The sequence below is a fragment of the Mastigoproctus giganteus genome, chromosome 13 (genome assembly GCF_048544385.1).
Source record: "Mastigoproctus giganteus isolate SK-2022 chromosome 13, ASM4854438v1, whole genome shotgun sequence".
Taxonomy (NCBI): Eukaryota; Metazoa; Arthropoda; class Arachnida; order Uropygi; family Thelyphonidae; genus Mastigoproctus; species Mastigoproctus giganteus.
This window is the reverse complement of record NC_143587.1, coordinates 102412550-102432044: the sequence shown is the minus strand read 5'-3', so window position 1 is coordinate 102432044 and position 19495 is coordinate 102412550. Positions and strand designations below refer to the sequence as shown.

Genomic DNA, 19495 nt, shown 5'->3' with positions numbered 1-19495 from the left:
ATTATTAACTAACTATTTAGCAACCTTTTTGTCACTAAAAGGAGAGTTACTTAGTTGTTGTTGTTGGTATTTGGTGTTTAGGAGCATTAGCAACTAAGGCCATATTTCTCCGAGGATATGCGGTGGTCATTCCCTGACCTTTCCGCATCCTCAGTATTTTGTGGTCACGGGCTTGAACCCCGGTCTAATCAGGAGCGGCAGTGCATAGCACTGCCGCTCCTGATTAGACCGGGGTTCAAGTAACTAAGTAACTTTTTATTAAGTAACTGGCGCCTCCATAGCCAGGTGGGCAGGAGCGGCAGTGCATAGCACTGCCGCTCCTGCCCACCTGGCTATGGAGGCGCCAGTTACTTAGTAAAAAAAAGCACGCTATTGAAGTTCAATAAATTGAAGTGCAACAAAAAAAAAGATTTTGAACTAATTTTAATGCAAAAATAAATGACAGATTTCATCGAATAATGCATAGTTAATGTGATTTTTAAATTTTCAGCTCCGTTAGTGACGGAAATAGAGGGGGGGACACGAAAATTACTTACATTTTTAATTTTAAAAATATTTTAAACATACTCGTTGAGCTCTTTCCAATGGTAAGAGCTCAACGAGTATGTTTAAAATCTTTCCTCGGTTGTCGACAACATTTTTATCCCCCTCCATTTCTCAGACAAATTTTTGTCAACAATGATCAATATGGCGTTATGTTGGCCCACTTGATGTGCAAACCCATGCAAAATTTCTAGTCAATAGGTTGAGTGGCTCCAGAGATACAATTCTGTGACAGACGGATGGACAGGCAGACAACCGAGTGGCATTTTAAGGGTCCTTCGTTAAACTATGGCCCCTAAAAATAATAAGTAAAAATAATTTTATAATAAAGTTTTTGTAGAATATTCCAAATTTTTATTAAGTTCTCATTCGACACCCCTATGCCGACTTCTTTTCTTCTTCTTTGTGTGTCTCTTGCTGAATGACCTTTCTGAAGCAGCCACGAATCGACATATTTTGCTGGATCGAAGTGGGTCAGCGGTGGGCCTACAATTTTAAGAAACAGTAGTGAAGAAACTGTTTTTGTCATCAACAAAGCTCTGGTTGGGCTGGTGATCAGATTCATTTGTGAAAATCGTCGTTCACATTCACTCGATGAAACTGGTATCATACTCAGAGCATCCATCAAATTCTTCAATTCTTCCGAAACCATCTTTTCAATTAGGTATCCCCGAAATCCACAAATTGCATTTAACTGTAACATAATTGACAATTTTCTAACTTCATTTTCACCAAATGCCAACAATTCATGCTAAGAAAGTTTAATACCTTTGTTGTCCTCGTTTTCCTTCTCTCGTCATCGGTATTGTTACTAGTTCTTAAATTTGAATTTTTTTTTTAAAATGTCAGTGTCATTTGGATATTCAGGTACTGTGACCGTGTAAACAGAGATAGAGAAAATTTACAGAAAAATTTGGTTAACGCACTTCCGCGAAACAACAGATGATTATTTGTCGGGGTAAAAGAGAGGAAAGTGAACTAAAACAGCATTTTAAATTTTGTTAATTATGAAAAAAATTCTCATTAAATGTTTTGTTCAGTAAATGTAATTGTGTATTGTACTTAATAAAATTTTCGAGTATTTTCAATTTTACTTTTACATGCAACAAGATATGGAAAATGTAACACACTAAAGAAATCTAACTTTGAATTTTTTTGAATATGGCACCTGTACGGGAAAAGGTTGGACACCACTGAAGTAGAAGGTGGGCCAGAGCCCATTGGGAATACACCTTGATCTGTTCACTGTTGACCAGTGCGACTTCTCTGCATGCGGGACAGGTGGTCAGATAGGTTTAACAGGTACTACTAAATTATAGAATGGTAATCATACCTTTAGCTCTCTTATTTCGCTCAGCAGCACTAATGGCCTAAATTGCCTGAAGGCCAGAAATGCGAACAGTGCGTACCAAGTTAATTCGCTCCTAATCCGTTCGCTATATGAAAATTTTCTCGCTCAACGGAAACTATTTTAAATGTAACTTCCAAAATTCTAAATAATTAAGCAGAGGTCCGACTGAGCAATTTAGAATCATAAAAATGGTTATACAGTTTTATATAGAAAATATCTTAACAATAGACAGGGGAAAATGTAAATTTAGTTAAATAATTTTAAGCTTATTTGAATAGTAGATAAACATGTAAAAAAAATTTACGGAATATTACAAATTTCGAAGTGCACTGCATCCAAATGTCACTGTTAATAAAGGTGCTGGTGCGCTGTATCGTTGCGCATCATCACAAAAAAAGCACTGTATATATATATATAGTCAATATAGTCAGTTTCAGTTAGACTATATATATATGTACCTTGTACATATATGTATAACTGAAATGTACAAGGGTTTAAATGGGTTGAGTAAACTAAAGGCTCATGATATTATTACTCTTTCTCAGATGACACAAGAGGATATAAATTTAAATGTTAAAAGGATAGCTACAGGACAGATTTGCAAAAATTTCCTTTCAGCCAGAGAGAGAGAGAAAGAGACATTGACTGTTGGAACAAGATTCGATCGGGTGTTGTGGAAGAGAATAGTTTGAATAAATTTAAGGAAAGATTGAACAAATTATTAGAATGGATAGGTAAATGAAGTGGATAGTCCGCCCTCTTGTAGTTGATGATGCATAAGTTTGCTGCTTTCTTGCATAATTTTGCTACTACTAATACTAATGGAAATCCATTGGCTACCTGCCTTACACTGCGCTGAAACCTTCCACTGATTAACAATTGTGAATATGGATTTCATAAGTGTTGAGCTGCCCATTTTGCTTATTGACTGACTCCCAGCTAAAAATGTGGACTCACATTGTATGACAACAGTTTATTAATTTTTTTTAAATCAGCTATGACAATGTAAGGTTTCATATAAAAAAAACAACACAATACAAATTATTTTAAGATTTTTTTATTAAAAAATTTACAGCAAATAAATATTGAAATGATTAATATTAACAACTATACTGATTTTTCAACCAAATATTCTCCATGAGATTTTATCACTGCCTTACACAGACATGGCATTCTGGTGATTAATTTTATAACAGTGTCTTGACTAGCATTATTCCAAGTGATCTGCAAGGTTCCTCATAAATTTTGGGAAGATAAGTATACTTTGCAGACTTTACAGTCTAAATGATCCCATAAAAGCACTATTGGCTTTAAGTCAGGTGATTCAGGTAGCCATACCATAATTTGCCATACTCCCTCCTGTTGTTTAGTTGCTAGAAAGTTCCTGCACAGCTTGAAGCTGTGCTTCAGGTCACATTGTCTTTTGGTAATATACAATTTCTTCCAAAAATCTGAAGTCCAGAGGATATTGCATTATGTTCAAGAATGTTTTTATTGCCTCCTTTTCTTAAAATTTCTTCAATTCTGATGTCACCCACCACTCCAGAAAACAGAACCAACCCCAGCTCATGATGGAACCGCCACTGTGCTTGACTGTAGGCACTAAAAAAACATATGGCACCATTCTTTTTTTCATTTTATCATCTCACATAAACTGTACACTTGGATGCAAATATTTCAAAGCTGGATTTGTCCATCCACAATATGTTTTTCCACTCTTGAACTGTCCAATGTTCATGACTTGGGCCAATTGTTTCTTTTGGTTTTAATAAGACTGCTACACGACCACAAAGTTTTGCTTGTTTAAGATGAAGTATTACAGTTGGTGTAGACATGGGAGTTTCTCTGTTCCTATTGAACTCAGCTGATATTTCAGGTGCAGTAAGTCATTGATTGCATTTAGAAATCAATGTTATGCTTGTGTGTTATGTTCTTGTGCTTCCATTGTTATGTGGTCATCCTAATTGTCATTTTTCCTTTTAATTGCCAGTCTTTTGAATTGTCAAATGATGGTTTGTATTCCTTTAAACAAAACACCTAGTTTTTTTGCCAAAAGTTTAGAGAAACTCAAGCAGTTGCTCTAGACTTGCCTATGGCTTTAAAATAAGTTTTGTATAAAAGCCTACTAAAGATTATGTCCAATGGTTTTCTTTCTGATTTTTGCAACTGGCTGATCAGATTTCTCTCTGATTACCTGCTACATGTAATGGTCTCTGTGTCCAAATTTTCATCTAATGCTGAAAGAAATATCCAAGGTTCTTTTATTTCAAGAAATAGTAACGAGTTTTCTTTTTCATTAGGTGCATGTTATTTCTATGGTGATATCGACTAACAGTATAAATTCAGTCTTCAGCTAAAGTAATTGGCATGAGGTAAGCAAAAGCTCACAATAGGAAATATGCGAAAAAAAAAAAAATTTTTTTTTTTTTTTTGGCATTTTGGGTGTACAAATCTATGATGATTGGATAAATCTTGATAACACTAGTCCTAAGCATAGTTAATAAAGTAAATCAAGTTTTTGTTAAGTGAAATATACAAAATACCTGAGGAGCATTAGTTGAGACAAGAAAGGCATTTGTTCTCCCAGGATGGTCATAATCATGCATAGCTGCTGCAGTGTAAAGAGCCATTAACTCAAGGGCTGGAAAGTTTGCTCCCGTAACTCCATAAGTATCTTCTAAGGTAAAGCCTTTATGGACTGGAGTACCTGTAAGGCTGCCACCATCTAAACGTTATAGACAGAAACAATACTGATAAAATTTTAATTGCAAAAATGACCTCTCATGAAAAACTATCCTAAAAACTGATAGTTTTTAGTTAAAATGACAGGAGGAGCAGTTTACTAATTTCAGTACAAAATGGATCCTTCAAATTATCTGGAAATTAATTAGAGGAAATAGCCAAGACATATCAAGGTTGAAGAACACACACTAGTTATAAAATAATGAAAAAATGTATCTACCTAATAATTTCTCTAAATCTGAAAGTGAGGATCAACTTTGGAACTTTATAAGCTGGTAAATTACACAAAAAAAAATCTTTTACTTCTTTTAGTTGGCATATAATTACCCTTAGGGGCTCACATCTGGTGAGTATGGGCTTGGCACACCCAGGGTCCTAAGCTGGATATCATTATTCTTCTCTTTCTTGGTGATTCCTATCTACTTCTCTCTCTCTCTTTCTCTCAGGGTAACTTGGAAATTTTTTTTGGCTGGTACAGCATAAGCCTCAGGCTTCCTTACACCATATGGCTGATAATAATAATAACACAAATTATGCATAACAAAGAGGTTAGACAATTTTTTTTATTAACTGTACAGGAAAACTCTTGTACACAAGGCATTTCTTAATTAATATATGCTCAAAATATGATAGCATTCTGATCAATGTGAGGATCTATTTATATTTTTAGCCTAGTTATTAATGAAATTGTTTAATTATAAATTTCTTTATTTCTTCATTTTTCAAAAATTATTTTTTAATATTGCTCTTTTTAAAATACGATTTTTTCAGAATAAGGTACAGAGAGAGAGAACCAGAAGGAAGAAATATTTTACTTGTTATGCAACATTCATCATTCTAATTTTCTGTTATTTTCCTTTATATGACTCCAACTAATGGGGGCGTTTGGAATCTATCCAGTTATATTGAAGGAGGCAGCGAGGGAAGTAAGCAAACCCTTAGCCATAATTATGAGAGCATCCTTAGATTCAGGGGAGGTCCCCATGGATTGGAGATGTGCAAATGTATCCCCAATTCACAAAGAGGGTGATACAAATAATTATAGACCTGTTAGTTTAACTTCTGTTCTGGGGAAAATAATGGAGTCAATGGTTAAAGAAGTGATGCAGGATCACCCAGAAGACTGCAGTAATAGTTCAGACACAGCATGGGTTTGTTAAGGGGAAGTCTTGTCCGGCCAATTTGATTGAATATTATGATGTGGTCACAAAGGAACTGGATGCAAAAAATAATTTTGATATTGTATACTTGGATTTCAGGAAAGCTTTTGATACTGTTGCACATGGAAGACCACATAGAGCAGATAGTACAAATTGGAGCAGTATGGCATTAAGGGCAGTTGCTGCAATGGATAAAGGGATGCAATGGATAAATGGATAAAGGGATGGGAGATTGCAGAGAGTGGTAATAAATGGACACTGCTCTATGTGGACTAATGTTTTTAGTGGAGTCCCCAGGATTCGGCTTGCTGGGCCCATTGTTGTTTTGTGTATTTATTAATAATATCGAAAAAGGTATATCAGGCTTAATGTCCAAGTTTTCAGATTATACAAAGGTTGGCAGAGTTGTTAATGATAGTAAAAACAGTATGCTACTGCAACAGGATCTAGAAAAGTTAGGTAGATGGGCTGAGAAGTGGCAACTGAAGTTTAATATTGACAAATGTAAATTACTGCACATGTGTAGCAGAACCCAAGAGAAACGTACCAATTATGTGGTACTACACTCAGGGAGGTTGAGAATGAAAAAGACCTGGGGGTAATTGTGCAGTTGGGTATGAAGTTCTCTGAGCAGTGCAGATGGCTCGTAGCCTTTAAACCAGACAAATCGTCATTAGCTAATTGCTAGGTACCAAATCACTAGCTCTCTGTTATATTCATAAACTAGACTCTGCTCTTAACCAAAAGTGCTAACTCACAGTAATAGTATTGGCAAAATGATGCAAGGAAGTAAGCTTATGACACATCAGTTAAAAATAAATAAACAAAGTACGCCATGTCATGTTCACTCACTTTGTTTATTTATCTATTTCTTCTTCTAAATTTTGATAAACTTCCCACCTCTACAAGATTAGGTGGAAGTTTATTCCAAAAGTTAATTACTCTTTGGCTAAAGGCAAATTTCTTCTCATCTATTCTGCAATTATCCTTTCTCAATTTAAATTTGGTCCATGTTTATATGCACCTGAAAAAGAGTAAAGATGCCCTCAGCATTTAGTTTCTTCCAATTCATCTGAAACCATAAATGTCAGATCCAAGCTTGGTTTCCAATCATCACAAGTTACAGAACTAGCATCCTTTTTGGTAAGAACACCCCTTTGTACCCACAATTAAACTTGTTATGATTATCGAATAGATCCATGTTCTTCTTAGAATGAGACTTCTCAGCACTTGTACAATATTTAAGATGAGGATTAATCACTACTTTATACAGGGTTATCCATTTATTGCAAAACTCACTAGTCAACAGTGCGTACCAAAGCAACTACGGCAACATATCGCATAATGACACTGGATACAGAGATGAGATATTTTTAGCAGATAACAGAAAGTAGTTCCAATAAAACAGCTGTAGTCTTTGAGCAGTACAGAATTCATAACTGGAGTACATAAATTCTTCAAACAGGCCTCGGAGGTTGGGTATATTCATATTGTAGTTTTAAACGTTTTCCACCAACCTTATGTAGAAATAAAACACAACGAAAATGAAAACTGGAATTTTGATAACTATGTATTTATAATAAATTATATTTAACTTTACTACTAAAATATATAAAATATATATTAAAATATACTGGGTTAAGAACAATAAAACCATAAAAAAAATTAAAATATACTAAATTAAAATCGATAAAACCATACCTTTCGAAGGCTCCTGCCTTCTTCTTCAGCGGTATTTTCTTTGTTCTGTGGTGCATCTTTAAAAATACCAGCAGGTTCATGGCACTCATCACGTGTTTCATTCCCATGTGTACCGTTCTCTTGTGTTATGGAACTGGAAGTGGCTCGGGAGTGGGTCATTTTTTTTTTTTTTTTTTTTTTTTATGTGAACCCCAAACACGAGAGGTATTAGAATCTGTAGTACTTAGTACCATGCTTGGGTTGGAGGTTGAGAAGACGAAAGAAGATATTTGTTGACATTGGACTTCAACTTCTGTAGACTGTAATTTTCAGGAAATACGTATGAAGGAAGGTTGTTCCAGAAAATGGCAGTTGAATGAATAAATGAGGATGATGAAAAGTTGGTTCTGTGGGTTTGAAGTTGGACAGTAAATGGATGTTGGCTGGTGGTGACACGTGTTCGGACTGTTTTGAAAGAGAGAGCGGGAATTATAGAAGCCAGTTCAGAATAACAGTGCCCACGGAAGTATCTGTAGAAGAAGCATGCAGCAGAAACAGTGCGTCTATGAGAAAGCGAGTGGAGAGACTCTGTTAGAGATGAATCATTAATTAGCCTAACTGCCCTCTTCTGAATGGAATCAAGAAGCCTGAGAGAGGTTTTGGGGGCACCACCCCAAATGTGGGAACAATATTCCATGGCAGGGCGGATTTGCGATTTATACAGAGTGAGCAGCTGTTTCGAAGAAAAGTAACGCCGAAAGCGAAAGAGAAAACCAAGTTTTTTAGATGCAGAGGAAGCAATATTTTTAATGTGCTTGTGCCAAGAGAGATTAGAAGTCAGGGTAATCCCCAAAAGAGATATATCATTTTGCCTAGAAATCGGAGTGTCACTAAAGATAAGCATAGGAGCAGAAGAATCCTTTTTGTGAGGTATAAGACAAGACTGAGTTTTAGAAGGGTTGAAATCAACTAAGCTGTCTTTGCCCCACCGGAGAATTACCTGAAGATCGGCATTTAAGGAATTGGTAGCAGATTTTCGAGAAGTTGAAGCTGATTGAGCAGGACAAGGTTTCTCAAAATGGAAAGTAGAATGCAATGAGCTATCATCGGCAAAACTATGGATAGGATTTCCAGTCAATGGAAGAAGGTCATTAATATACAAGAGGAAAAGAGTGGGGGAAAGAACTGAACCTTGGGGGACACCGGCATTAGTGGAGAAGTTAGAAGACAGAGAGCTATCTACCATCACCCTCATTGAGCGATCAGAGAGAAAACTAGATAACCAATTACTAAAAACAGTTGGCAAACCATAAGATGGAAGCTTGTTTAGAAGACCTTTATGCCAAACACGATCAAAAGCCTTTGAGATGTCAAGAGCAACTACTTGTGTTTCACCGAACTTTTCCATTGAATTAGTCCAGAAATGGGTAACGTAAGCCAGAATATCACCAGTGGATCGACACTGACGGAATCCATACTGGCAATCGTTGATCAGATGGAAGGTTTCTAGGTAGTTTAAGAGTTGGCGGTTAATTGATTTCTCCATTACTTTAGAAAGAGTAGAAGTAATTGCAATGGGACGATAATTGGATGGGAGGGATTTGTCACCCTTTTTAGGAACTGGCTGGATATGAGCAAATTTCCAAGCAGAAGGAAAAACACCTTTGGAATAAGAAAGTGAAAAAGGGTGGCAAAGAATAGGAGCAAGTTCAGAAGCACAGGTTTTGAGAACAAGTGGAGAAATACCATCAGGACCTGGAGCTTTCTTAGCATCAAGATTCATCAAAATCCTTCTGATATCCTTTTGATGGAAGACCACAAGAGGCATTGAATGGAGCGTGTTGGGAATGGTGGGAGGTGTTTTACCAAGATCATTAATACATGAGCTGGAAGAAAAATGGGATGCTAGCAGGTCAGCTTTATCCTTGGCTGAAGTGACAACAGAACCATCTGGTTTGGACAGAGATGGGAGCAAAGATGGGCAAAAGTTGCGGCCAATAGCTTTGGCAAGAGACCAGAATGCTCGGCTATCATTAGGGCAAGAAGCAAGTTTTCTACTCTTAGCCTCTTCAAACTCTAGTTTGGACTGATTAATAACTGCTTTACAATTGTTGCGAGCTTTGGTGTAGGCAGAAAATGAAACTGAAGAATTAGAAACAAGCCAATTACGATATGCAACATTCTTCTCTTGAACAGCCTTAGCACATTTCTTGGAAAACCAAGGTTTAGATAAAGGACGAGATTTTAAAGTGGAGTGTGGGATAAAGGACTCCATTCCTGCAAGAATAATTTCACTGACACGATCTGAGCAAATGTTGACATCAGAAGTCTTGAAACAGTAATCCGACCAAGGAAAAGAAGAAAAGAAGTCTCACAGGGCATCCCATTTTGCATTCTTGTAATGCCAAACAACACGAGGTTGGGAATAGCCATGAGATAAAGGTTCCGTTAGAGAAGAGACAATCACCAAGTTGTGATCTGAAGTACCTGAAGGACCTCTCACTTCGACCGTGTACTTAGAAGGGTTGTTTGTGAGAAAAAGATCAAGCGTATTGGCTGTATGATTAGGATTGTCCGGTATTCTTGTAGGTAAATGAACAATCTGTGCTAGGTCATTCATTAGTAATTGCAAAAGCCTCAGCATCTCGACCTGCTGGGTCGCTGTGACTATAAAACGGAAGCCAGCTGGAGTTGTGAACATTAAAATCACCAAGGAAAATTACCTCACTGTTAGGAAAGTTGAACTGGAGAAAATCAAGTTGCAAAGAGAGGAAGTCAAAGAGCTCCAAGTGATTAGTGGAGTTGGGAGAACGGTAGAGACAACAGATGAATTTGACACAATGAGGTAGAGAGATTTTAAGCCAGAGAAGATCAAAGAGAGGAGACTCCAAATTGCCAAGTCTTTGACAGGGAATATCAGAACGGACATATGCACAAGTACCACCTTTGAGGCGAAAGGAATCATACAACGAATAACTTGGGCATCTGAGATGAGCAGTAGTTGAATCAACAGATAACTGAGATTCTGTCAGAAAAAGTACACGGGGTTTGGCAGACTGCAAGTGGAAATGGACATCGTTGAGATTAGAATTGAGACCACGTATATTTGTGAAATGAATTAGGAAGTGCTTGTGAGATTTAGATCTTTTCGCAGATAAGCTTGCTCTATTAGTTTGACAATTCATGGTGTATTCAATAGTAAGAAAAAGTGGGTGGGACATGCTGTATGAAGTAATGAAATTTTTGGATATGGCATATACGTGGTAAGAATATACCCAGATCCTTGACATAACGTGGCCTCGACAATGCTCCCCATATACACACTACTCGGACTCCCTCCAGTCACTATCTGGTAGAGTAGAGGTAGATATGGCTAATGAAATTCGAGTTAAAACAGCAGCCATCCTCAGTCAAGCAAAAAACGCCCCCCTCTAATCTCAATGTGAAGCAAAAATTAGCGTTAAAAAGCCTCAAGCAAGATGATAGCATTGTGGTCTTACCTGCGGACCAAGGTAGGGCAACGGTGGTTCTTGATAAGGAAGCATAACTAAATAAGGCGCTGGATTTATTGAATGATCAAACAGCCTATAAGGTTATTCAGAGAAGTCCACTGCTTAACTTGGAACGGCAAGTGAATAGAATGGTACAGAGTTGGCTTAAGTCTAACAAAATTTCCAAAGAACAATATTGGGTACTGCATGCCACAAGGAGCCAAATACCAAGATTTTATGGCTTGCCTAAAATTCATAAAATGGGTGTACCACTTAGACCCATAGTCACATTCATAGGCAGTCCCACATATGCACTATCTGGTTTCTTAGCCAAATTATTATCTCCATTAGTAGGACTTTCCGAATTTAGTGTTAAGGACAGTAAAGACTTTGTGCATTTTATAAGAAGCCAACGCATAGAAATTATGATATCTTTCGATGTGACATCTCTATTTACATGTATTCTGATTGACCATGGAGTGCGTTGTGTACACATGGCCTTACAGAGAGACACCACCCTAAATACTAGAACACAATTAAATTTAGAGGATATTGAGAAAGGTATAGAATTATGCCTCTCAAGCACCACTATGATGTTTGATAATACTATGTATAAGCAGGTTAACGGTACAGCCATGGGCTCCCCCATTAGCGAAATTATATGGAGGAGTTCGAGGCTAGACTATTTAATGTTAGTGTTCTCCCTATGTGTCCCTGGAAAAGATACGTGAATGATACGTTTTCAATTATTCGAAAGGGGAGTGAAGATCAGATGTTGAATATTTTAAATGGCTTCTCCCCATTCATACAATTTACCTCGGAGGTAGAAGAAGAAGGAGATATGCCATTCCTAGATGTGTTGGTCTGTAGGGACGACCAACAACTAAAGACTAAGGTCTATAGGAAACCGATGTGTAAAGGTCAATATTCGCGCTACAATTCAGCTCAGGCCAGACATCATAGGAACAGTATGGTTAGAACATTAGTTGACAGGGCAAAATCACACTGTAGTACCTCTGAGGAGAGGAAGGTAGAGTATGAATGCGTCACGACGGATCTTACAAAATGTGGCTACCCCCAGAGGATTATAGAAAAATATATTAAAGGAAATCAGAGGAGAGGCGAATCTTTTACGCCAGTATCCACTGCATATATTCCCTACTATCCGGGTTTAACCGAGCATATAACTAGAGTACTAAGAAATTATCAGACGCGTTGTGTGCAGCTTCTGGGGCGAAGGCTGCACACAATTGTGTCACAAGTAAAGGACCCCATTCAAAAAGAGAATGCAAGTGGGGTCGTATATAGTTGTTGTTATTTGGTTTTTAGGAGCATTAGCAACTAAGACCATATTGCTCCGGGATATGCGGTGGTCATTCCCTGACCTTTCACAGGCCACACCTTGAGTACTGTATACAGGTCTGGAGGCCTCATTTCAAGAAGGATGTAGAGCTGCTGGAACAAGTACAGAGAAGGGCAACAAGATTAGTGAATGGAACAAAGGGGTACTCTTACGAAGAAAGGCTTAAGTTTTGCAAATTACAATGTCTGGAGACTAGGCACCAGCAAGGTGATCTGCTAGAGGTATATAAAGCATTGAATGGTTTGAGCATGCTCAATGCTGATGGGATTCTTCCTCTTGCTCAGAATAATCACCTGAGAGGACATAAATTCAAATCGAGGAAAGACAGATGTAGGATAGACGTGTGGAAATTTGCCTTTAGCCAGCAGGTAGTTGGTTGGTGGAACAGACTTCCATCCCTTGTCGTGGAAGTTGATAGCCTAAATAAATTTAAAGCTCAGCTGGACAAGTATTTCGAAAGAACGTTTTTTTTTTTTTTTTGGCTGATTCTGCATAAGCTTGCTTTCTGCTATGGATAAAGGGATGGTTCAGTGTTAGAATAAGAGTGATTATTAATGGGTACTACTCTAATTGAACTAATGTTATTAGTTAGTGGGATCCCTGAGGGTTCACTGCTAGACCCGTCATTGTTTTCTATATTTGTTAATGATATTGATAAAGGCATATCAGGCTTAACACGAAAGTTTGCAGGAGACACAAAGGTTGTCAGGTTGGCTAATGACAGTAACCAGAATATGCTACTGCAATGTGATCTGGATAAATTAGGCAGATTAGCATTAGTAGAGGCATGTTACAAGAAAACAAGCTTATAGAGCATAAGCCAAAAAAAAACCCCTTCTATTATTATTAAGCTATCAACTTCCACAATGACCAATGGAAGTTTGTTTCAGCAATCAACCACCTGCTAGCTAAAGGCAAATTTCTGCACATCTATTCTACAACTGTCTTTCCTCAACTTGAATTCATGTCCCCTCAGGTGTGCAATCTGAGCAAGAGAAAGAATCCCATCAGCATTGAGTTTGCTCAAACCATTCAAGACCTTATACACCTTGATCAGATCACCTCGCAGGTGCCTAGTCGCCAAACATTGAAATTTGTAGAACTTAAGTTGTTCTTGGTAAGAGCAACCCTCTGTTCCCTTCACCAATCTCATTGCCCTTCTCCATATTCATTCCAATAGCTCTACATCCTTCCTAAAATGAAGCCTCCAGACCTGTTTGCAGTATTAAAGGCGTGGCCTGACCACTGCCTTATACAAGGAGATAATCACCTCCTTATCCCTGCTAGCAAAATTCCAGTATTTCATTGACAACACATGATGAGCTATTCTGGCAGTCTGTCTGCACTGCTTAGAAAACTTCATATCTGACTACTCATGGGCTGAGAAGTGACAGTTGAAGTTTAACACTGACAAATGCAAGGTATTTCATGTGAGTAGAAGTAATCCCAGATTAAGGTACCAACTGTGTAGTACCACACTGAGGGTAGTGAAGAATGACAAATACCAGGTGGTAACTGTGCAGTCAGATATGAAGTTCTGTGAGCAGTGGAGATAGCCTGCCAGAAGAATACATAGGGTTTTGTCAACGATATACAGAAATTTTGCTTGCATGGATAACGAGGTGATTAACCCATTGCATAAAGCAATCTTGAATACTGCATACAGGTCTGGAAGCCTCATTTTAGGGAGGATGCAGATCTGTTGGAATGGATACAGAGAAGGGCAATGAAAATAGCAAGGGGGGAAACAAAAGAGTGCACTTACAATTTGCTTCAGTTCTGAAAATTGTGGTGTCTGGAGACTAGGCACATATGAGGAAGCCTGATTGAATGAGGTGTTTAAAGATTTGAATGGAGAGTAAGCTCAACACAGATGGCATCCTTCTTCTTGCTTAGACTACACACATGAGGGAGGCATAAAATCAAGTTTAGGAAGGGAGGTTGGAGGACAAATGTAAGGAAATTTGATTTCTGCCAGCACATAGTTGATTGGTGGAACATATTTCCGTCTGGTGCTGCAGAAGTGGGTTGTTTGAATAAATTTAAGGAAGAACTAAACAAATTATTAGATGTAGGAATTTTATTATTATTTTTTTTTTACTGATGCTTTAAAAGCTTGCTTTCTTGCATCATTTGCCACTAATAATACCAATAATAAATTTCAAACATTTAATGGAACATCATTTATTGCTAATTCAGTGAATGAATTAATGTCCTTATTTAACTTCAACTTCACATGCTGTAATAATGAGAGCAACTCAGTCACTGAAGAGGTCATACAAGAAGAATTAGTATTAATATTGGCAAAAATTAAAAGGAATCAAACTTATACAACATCAGTAAAAAAAACTATAAATAACACCTCATCTATTCATCTCCTCTAACAATTTCTTTAATTCTTCCTTAAATTTACAATGGTCAGTTCATAAATAATGTCTCTTTGGCCATAAAAATAAAGACAACAGATACAAAGTTGAAATTTTTAACATTTATTAAAGAAATACTGGGAAGCATGTATACATTATTCTATGTATCCACTCTGCTTAACAATAGATATTTGCCATTGTGCTTTCCAATTCATATGTGCATGCACTGTATTAAAAAGATGGACCTTGCTGTTGAAGCCAGCTTGTTACTGCTTTTGTCAGCTCCTCATGATTCAAAAAGTGTTTTCCACAAAAATATCGTTTCATATGTCCAAACAGAAAAAACAATCAGAAAGAGCCAACTTTGACATATGTGTAATATGAGACAACCTCTCTACCATAGGTCTGCAGTTTTGCTATAATGGTATAATGTGATTTGGTTTCCTGTTAGAGCAGGGATCCCCAAACTACGGCCCGCAAAAGAATTTTATCTGGCCCATGGATATTTCAATTAGATCATAAAAATTAATGTTTATATTAGATCACAATAAAATTTATGAAAAAAACATTTTACAGATTATTTTAACATTCGTCGATTGATTAAGAGTGTTGACACCTCTCTGTCAACACTATTAATCATCAGCTTAGTCCTGTTAGATATTAATTCTGTTTTATTTCCACTCAAAGCTATTCTTTGAAACATTGTTAAAATAATCCGCTAATCTTGACCCTGTCATTAAACAGCATAAATAGCAATAGGCATTAGAGACAGTAATTAGGGATTTCCTAATTCCTTTCCAGCCTGCACAGCAACCCTAATGTTTAGAGTATGGGACAGTTTAGAGCAGAGTATATTCAAACACCTTGGATTATTTTTAAAATCACAAAATACATCTGCAAAATTTCCTGCAACAAACTAATGTTTTGAACAAAATTTTCAGTGGAAAAATTACGAGGCATTTTTTGAGATAAATTATTGCAACGTGGAAAATGTGAAAAATTATTCTGAAGTAGTTGACTTTTAAATAACTCCAGTTTTGTTTCAAATGCTTTGACATTATAATACAATTCATTGACAAGTTTGTCTCGTCCTTGTAGTTTCATATTAAGAAAATTCAGGAATTCAGATATGTCTGTTAAAAAGGCAAGGTTCCACAACCATTTGAGATCTGACAGCTCCAGAACAGGTTTCAATTTTTCATTCATAAACAGATCTATTTTGATCCAAAGTTCAAAAAATCGCTTTAACACGTTACCACGACTCAATCGTCGTACTTCAGTGTGGACAACAAATCACTGTATTCAGCCTCAATAGTTTCAAGAAAATTTTTGAATTGCCAATGATTCAGACCAGTCTTGCAAATAAAATTTTTGTTGATATTACAGTTGACATGACTGTAAACTGTAATATGTCAACTGTACGCCCAAAAATTTTCTGCACAAAGACTGCTAATGAATTATACAATGAAATTGCATTGGTTTTTTAATACTTTTACTCTCAAGTTATTTATGAAGCTGGCTTCATAAATAACCTGATAAATAACTTCATAAATAACCCTGGCTTCTAATACAAGAACCCTGGACCCAGGATAAAAACATGATACTATCCTATTGGTTAATGGAGCTAATCCCTCTGCTATAAATTAATTGCTGGCAGCCTGTATGCACAAATTTTCTGGTAGCATCGGCACGAGGAGGCTGTCAGCAGGTATGAATTTAATCTCTTTGTATTACCTTACATTTCCTGTTTTCTATTGTAACAGCAATTCAAAACTTAATACTTTAGAATCGTAATTTGCAAATTGTAATACTGGTAATCGCAATTGTATTATTGATAATTGTAACTGTAATATCCTAAAATATTCAAATTTGTTGCCCTTTCTGTTCTCCCCACAGCATGATCTGATGATGTGTATTGGTAAGATACCCGAAACGTCACCTTATTAAGCTATATTATAATTAAAAAACTTATAGTTTTATATAATAATATAAAACTAAAAGTTTTATATTATAATAATGTAGTTTATTAAGCAAACAGCCTAATAAACTATATTATTAATTTCACGTGATATAAGGGTGTATGAATTTATGTTAAAATATTTCATAAAAAAAGTTGATGCTGAGTGTCACGTTTTTAATGAGCGGTGGCCAATTAATTACTGTTTTGCACTGCTCAATGATACTTGCACATGTCTTATTTGTAATGAAGCCTTGTTGGTGTTCAAGGAATATAATGTAAAATGTCACTACACCACAAAACATGCCTCAAATTATGATAAATTTCAAGGAGCTTTGCAGCAGAAAAAACTCCAAGAACTAACCCAAACTTTTTAAAGTCAACAACAGAAGATTAGAACTTTTACTCATCAAAATTATCTGCAGTTAGTTTCAAGCCTCCCAAATCATTACCAAAGAAGGAAGGGCCTTTATGGATGGTGAATTTATAAAACAAATTTGTTTGGCAATTGCAGAAGTATGTCCTGAGAAAGTAAAGAATTTTGCATCTGTAAAATCTTCATCAACTATAATGAGAAGAATTGAAGATTTAGGAGTCAATGTTCAAAATCAACTCATAGAAAAAGTTTGTGAATCACACATTTTTCAATAGCAATTGATGAGAGTGAAGATACAAGTCATACAGTTCAATTACTAATTTATATCTGAGGTGTAAATCAAAATTTTGCAGTAACTGAAGAGCTAGTTGCATTAAAAAGCTTGAAAGATACAACAACAGGTGAAAATATATTTTTGAGTGTGTCAGAAGCAATTGATGGCCTCATATTGAATTGGGATTTGCTATCAGCGGTTATGACGGATGGCACTAAAATTATACGGTTGGTACTAAAATTGGGTTCATGGGTCTGCTTCATAAATAACTTGAGAGTAAAAATATTAAAAACCATTGCAATTTCATTGTATAATTCATCAGCAGTCTTTGTGCAGAAAATTTTTCGGCGTAGATTCAGTCATGTCAACTGTAACATCAACAGCAAATTTTATTTGCAAGACTGGTCTGAATCATTGGCAATTCAAAAATTTTCTTGAAACTATTGAGGCTGAATACAGTGATTTGTTGTACCACACTGAAGTACGATGGTTGAGTCGCGGTAACGAGTTGAAGCGATTTTTTGAACTTAGGATCAAAATAGATCTATTTATGAACGAAAAATTGAAACCTGTTCTGGAACTGTCAGATCTCAAATGGTTGTGGAACCTTGCCTTTTTAACAGATATATCTGAACGCCTGAATTTTCTTAATATGAAACTACAAGGACGAGACAAACTTGTCAATGAATTGTATTATAATGTTAAAGCATTTGAAACAAAACTGGAGTTATTTAAAAGTCAACTACTTCAGAATAATTTTTCACATTTTCCATGTTGCAATAATTTATCTAAAACAATGGCTCATAATTTTATCACTCAAAATTTTGTTAAAAATGTTAGTTTGTTGCAGGAAATTTTGCAGATGTATTTTCTGATTTTAAAAATAATTCAAAGGTGTTTCAGATGTATTTTCTGATTTTAAAAATAATTCAAAGGTGTTTGAACTTTTTCAAAATCTGTTTGACGTACTTGTCAATGATGTTGATGAGAAGTTACAATTAGAGTTGGTAGATCTTCAATCTAATGATACACTGAAGACAATATTTAAAAATGAAAATCTAATTAAATTTTATTCAACATTATCTGAGTCAGATTATCCAAAAATTAAAAATTTTGCAAAAGATATTAACTTTTCAGAAGTACATGTATATGTGAGCAGACCTTTTCAAAAATGAATTATGTAAAATCAAAAATATGATCACATATAACTGACCTGCATTTACATGACTTTAGAAGAATTGGAACTAATACTTTAAAACCCGATATTACGAAACTTAGTCCCACTCTTCAACCACATTCATTGCACAAATTATAATTTTGTTGTATTACTAGCTGCATATTTTCCGAGTAGCCGAGTGGGCAGGAGCGGGAGTGCAGTAGCACACGCTCTTTGAGTAGACCAGGGTTCAAGCCCCTGACTGCTGAATACGGTCGATCTGCCAACCCGCACTGGACCAGCGTGGCAGATCATGGTCCATTTCCCTCAACATGAATTGTTGAGGAGGCTTCCATCCTGCAGTGGGTTGATAATGGCTGCACTTTACTGTTTTTTACAATAAATAAGCAATAAAAAAAATAAAATTTGTTTCTCTGCATAAGATAACATTAAAGTTATGCAGAGAATAGTTTTCAGTAATTAGGGATTTTCTCCAGCCCACCAAATATTCCAAAAATTCATATTCATATATGGCCGGCTTCTCTAAAAGTTTGGGGACCCCCGTGCTAGAGCTTTCTTTTTTTGTTTTATAGCCCTATTAAGCTTATCAAATGTTTGCCAATATTTTTCTAAATTAGGCCTCCTCTGTCCCAAAACATTGTGGCCATAATTTTTTGAAATGACTGGGCAGAATTTTTACTTCACTGGAGATGAAGCACATGTCCATTCCATAAACTGATATTTAGAATAAGGGTCATAATGGAAGGTCATAGTCTCATCACCTGTTATCAGACCTTAAAAAAATTTCCTTGAAAATTATTGTTGCACTCCTGTAGCAGGTCATGGCAGATTTTCTGGCTGGAGAATATTATTTCTCTTGTTAACAGCTTGAGTATTCCATAAATTTACAACATATTTTTCTACAATTTAATGTGCCTAAAATGGGTAATACACTTCTCTTTGAAACTAAAGTGCTTATTTCAGTACATATGTAGTTATTTTCCTGGCTTTTTGAAACACATCATCCAAAATTTTA

At 36.2% G+C, this 19495-nt stretch overlaps 1 protein-coding gene across 1 annotated transcript in view; it reads right to left on the bottom strand.

Moving 5' to 3' along the window:
- Nucleotides 1–19495, bottom strand: part of LOC150076313 (cGMP-inhibited 3',5'-cyclic phosphodiesterase 3B-like) — a 290459-nt gene that overhangs the window by 162311 nt on the left and 108653 nt on the right. Inside the window, exon 6 of the mRNA XM_090387318.1 lies at nucleotides 4438–4619. Coding sequence (XP_090243444.1) covers nucleotides 4438–4619 — 182 coding nt within the window. The remainder of the gene's footprint in view (nucleotides 1–4437; nucleotides 4620–19495) is intronic.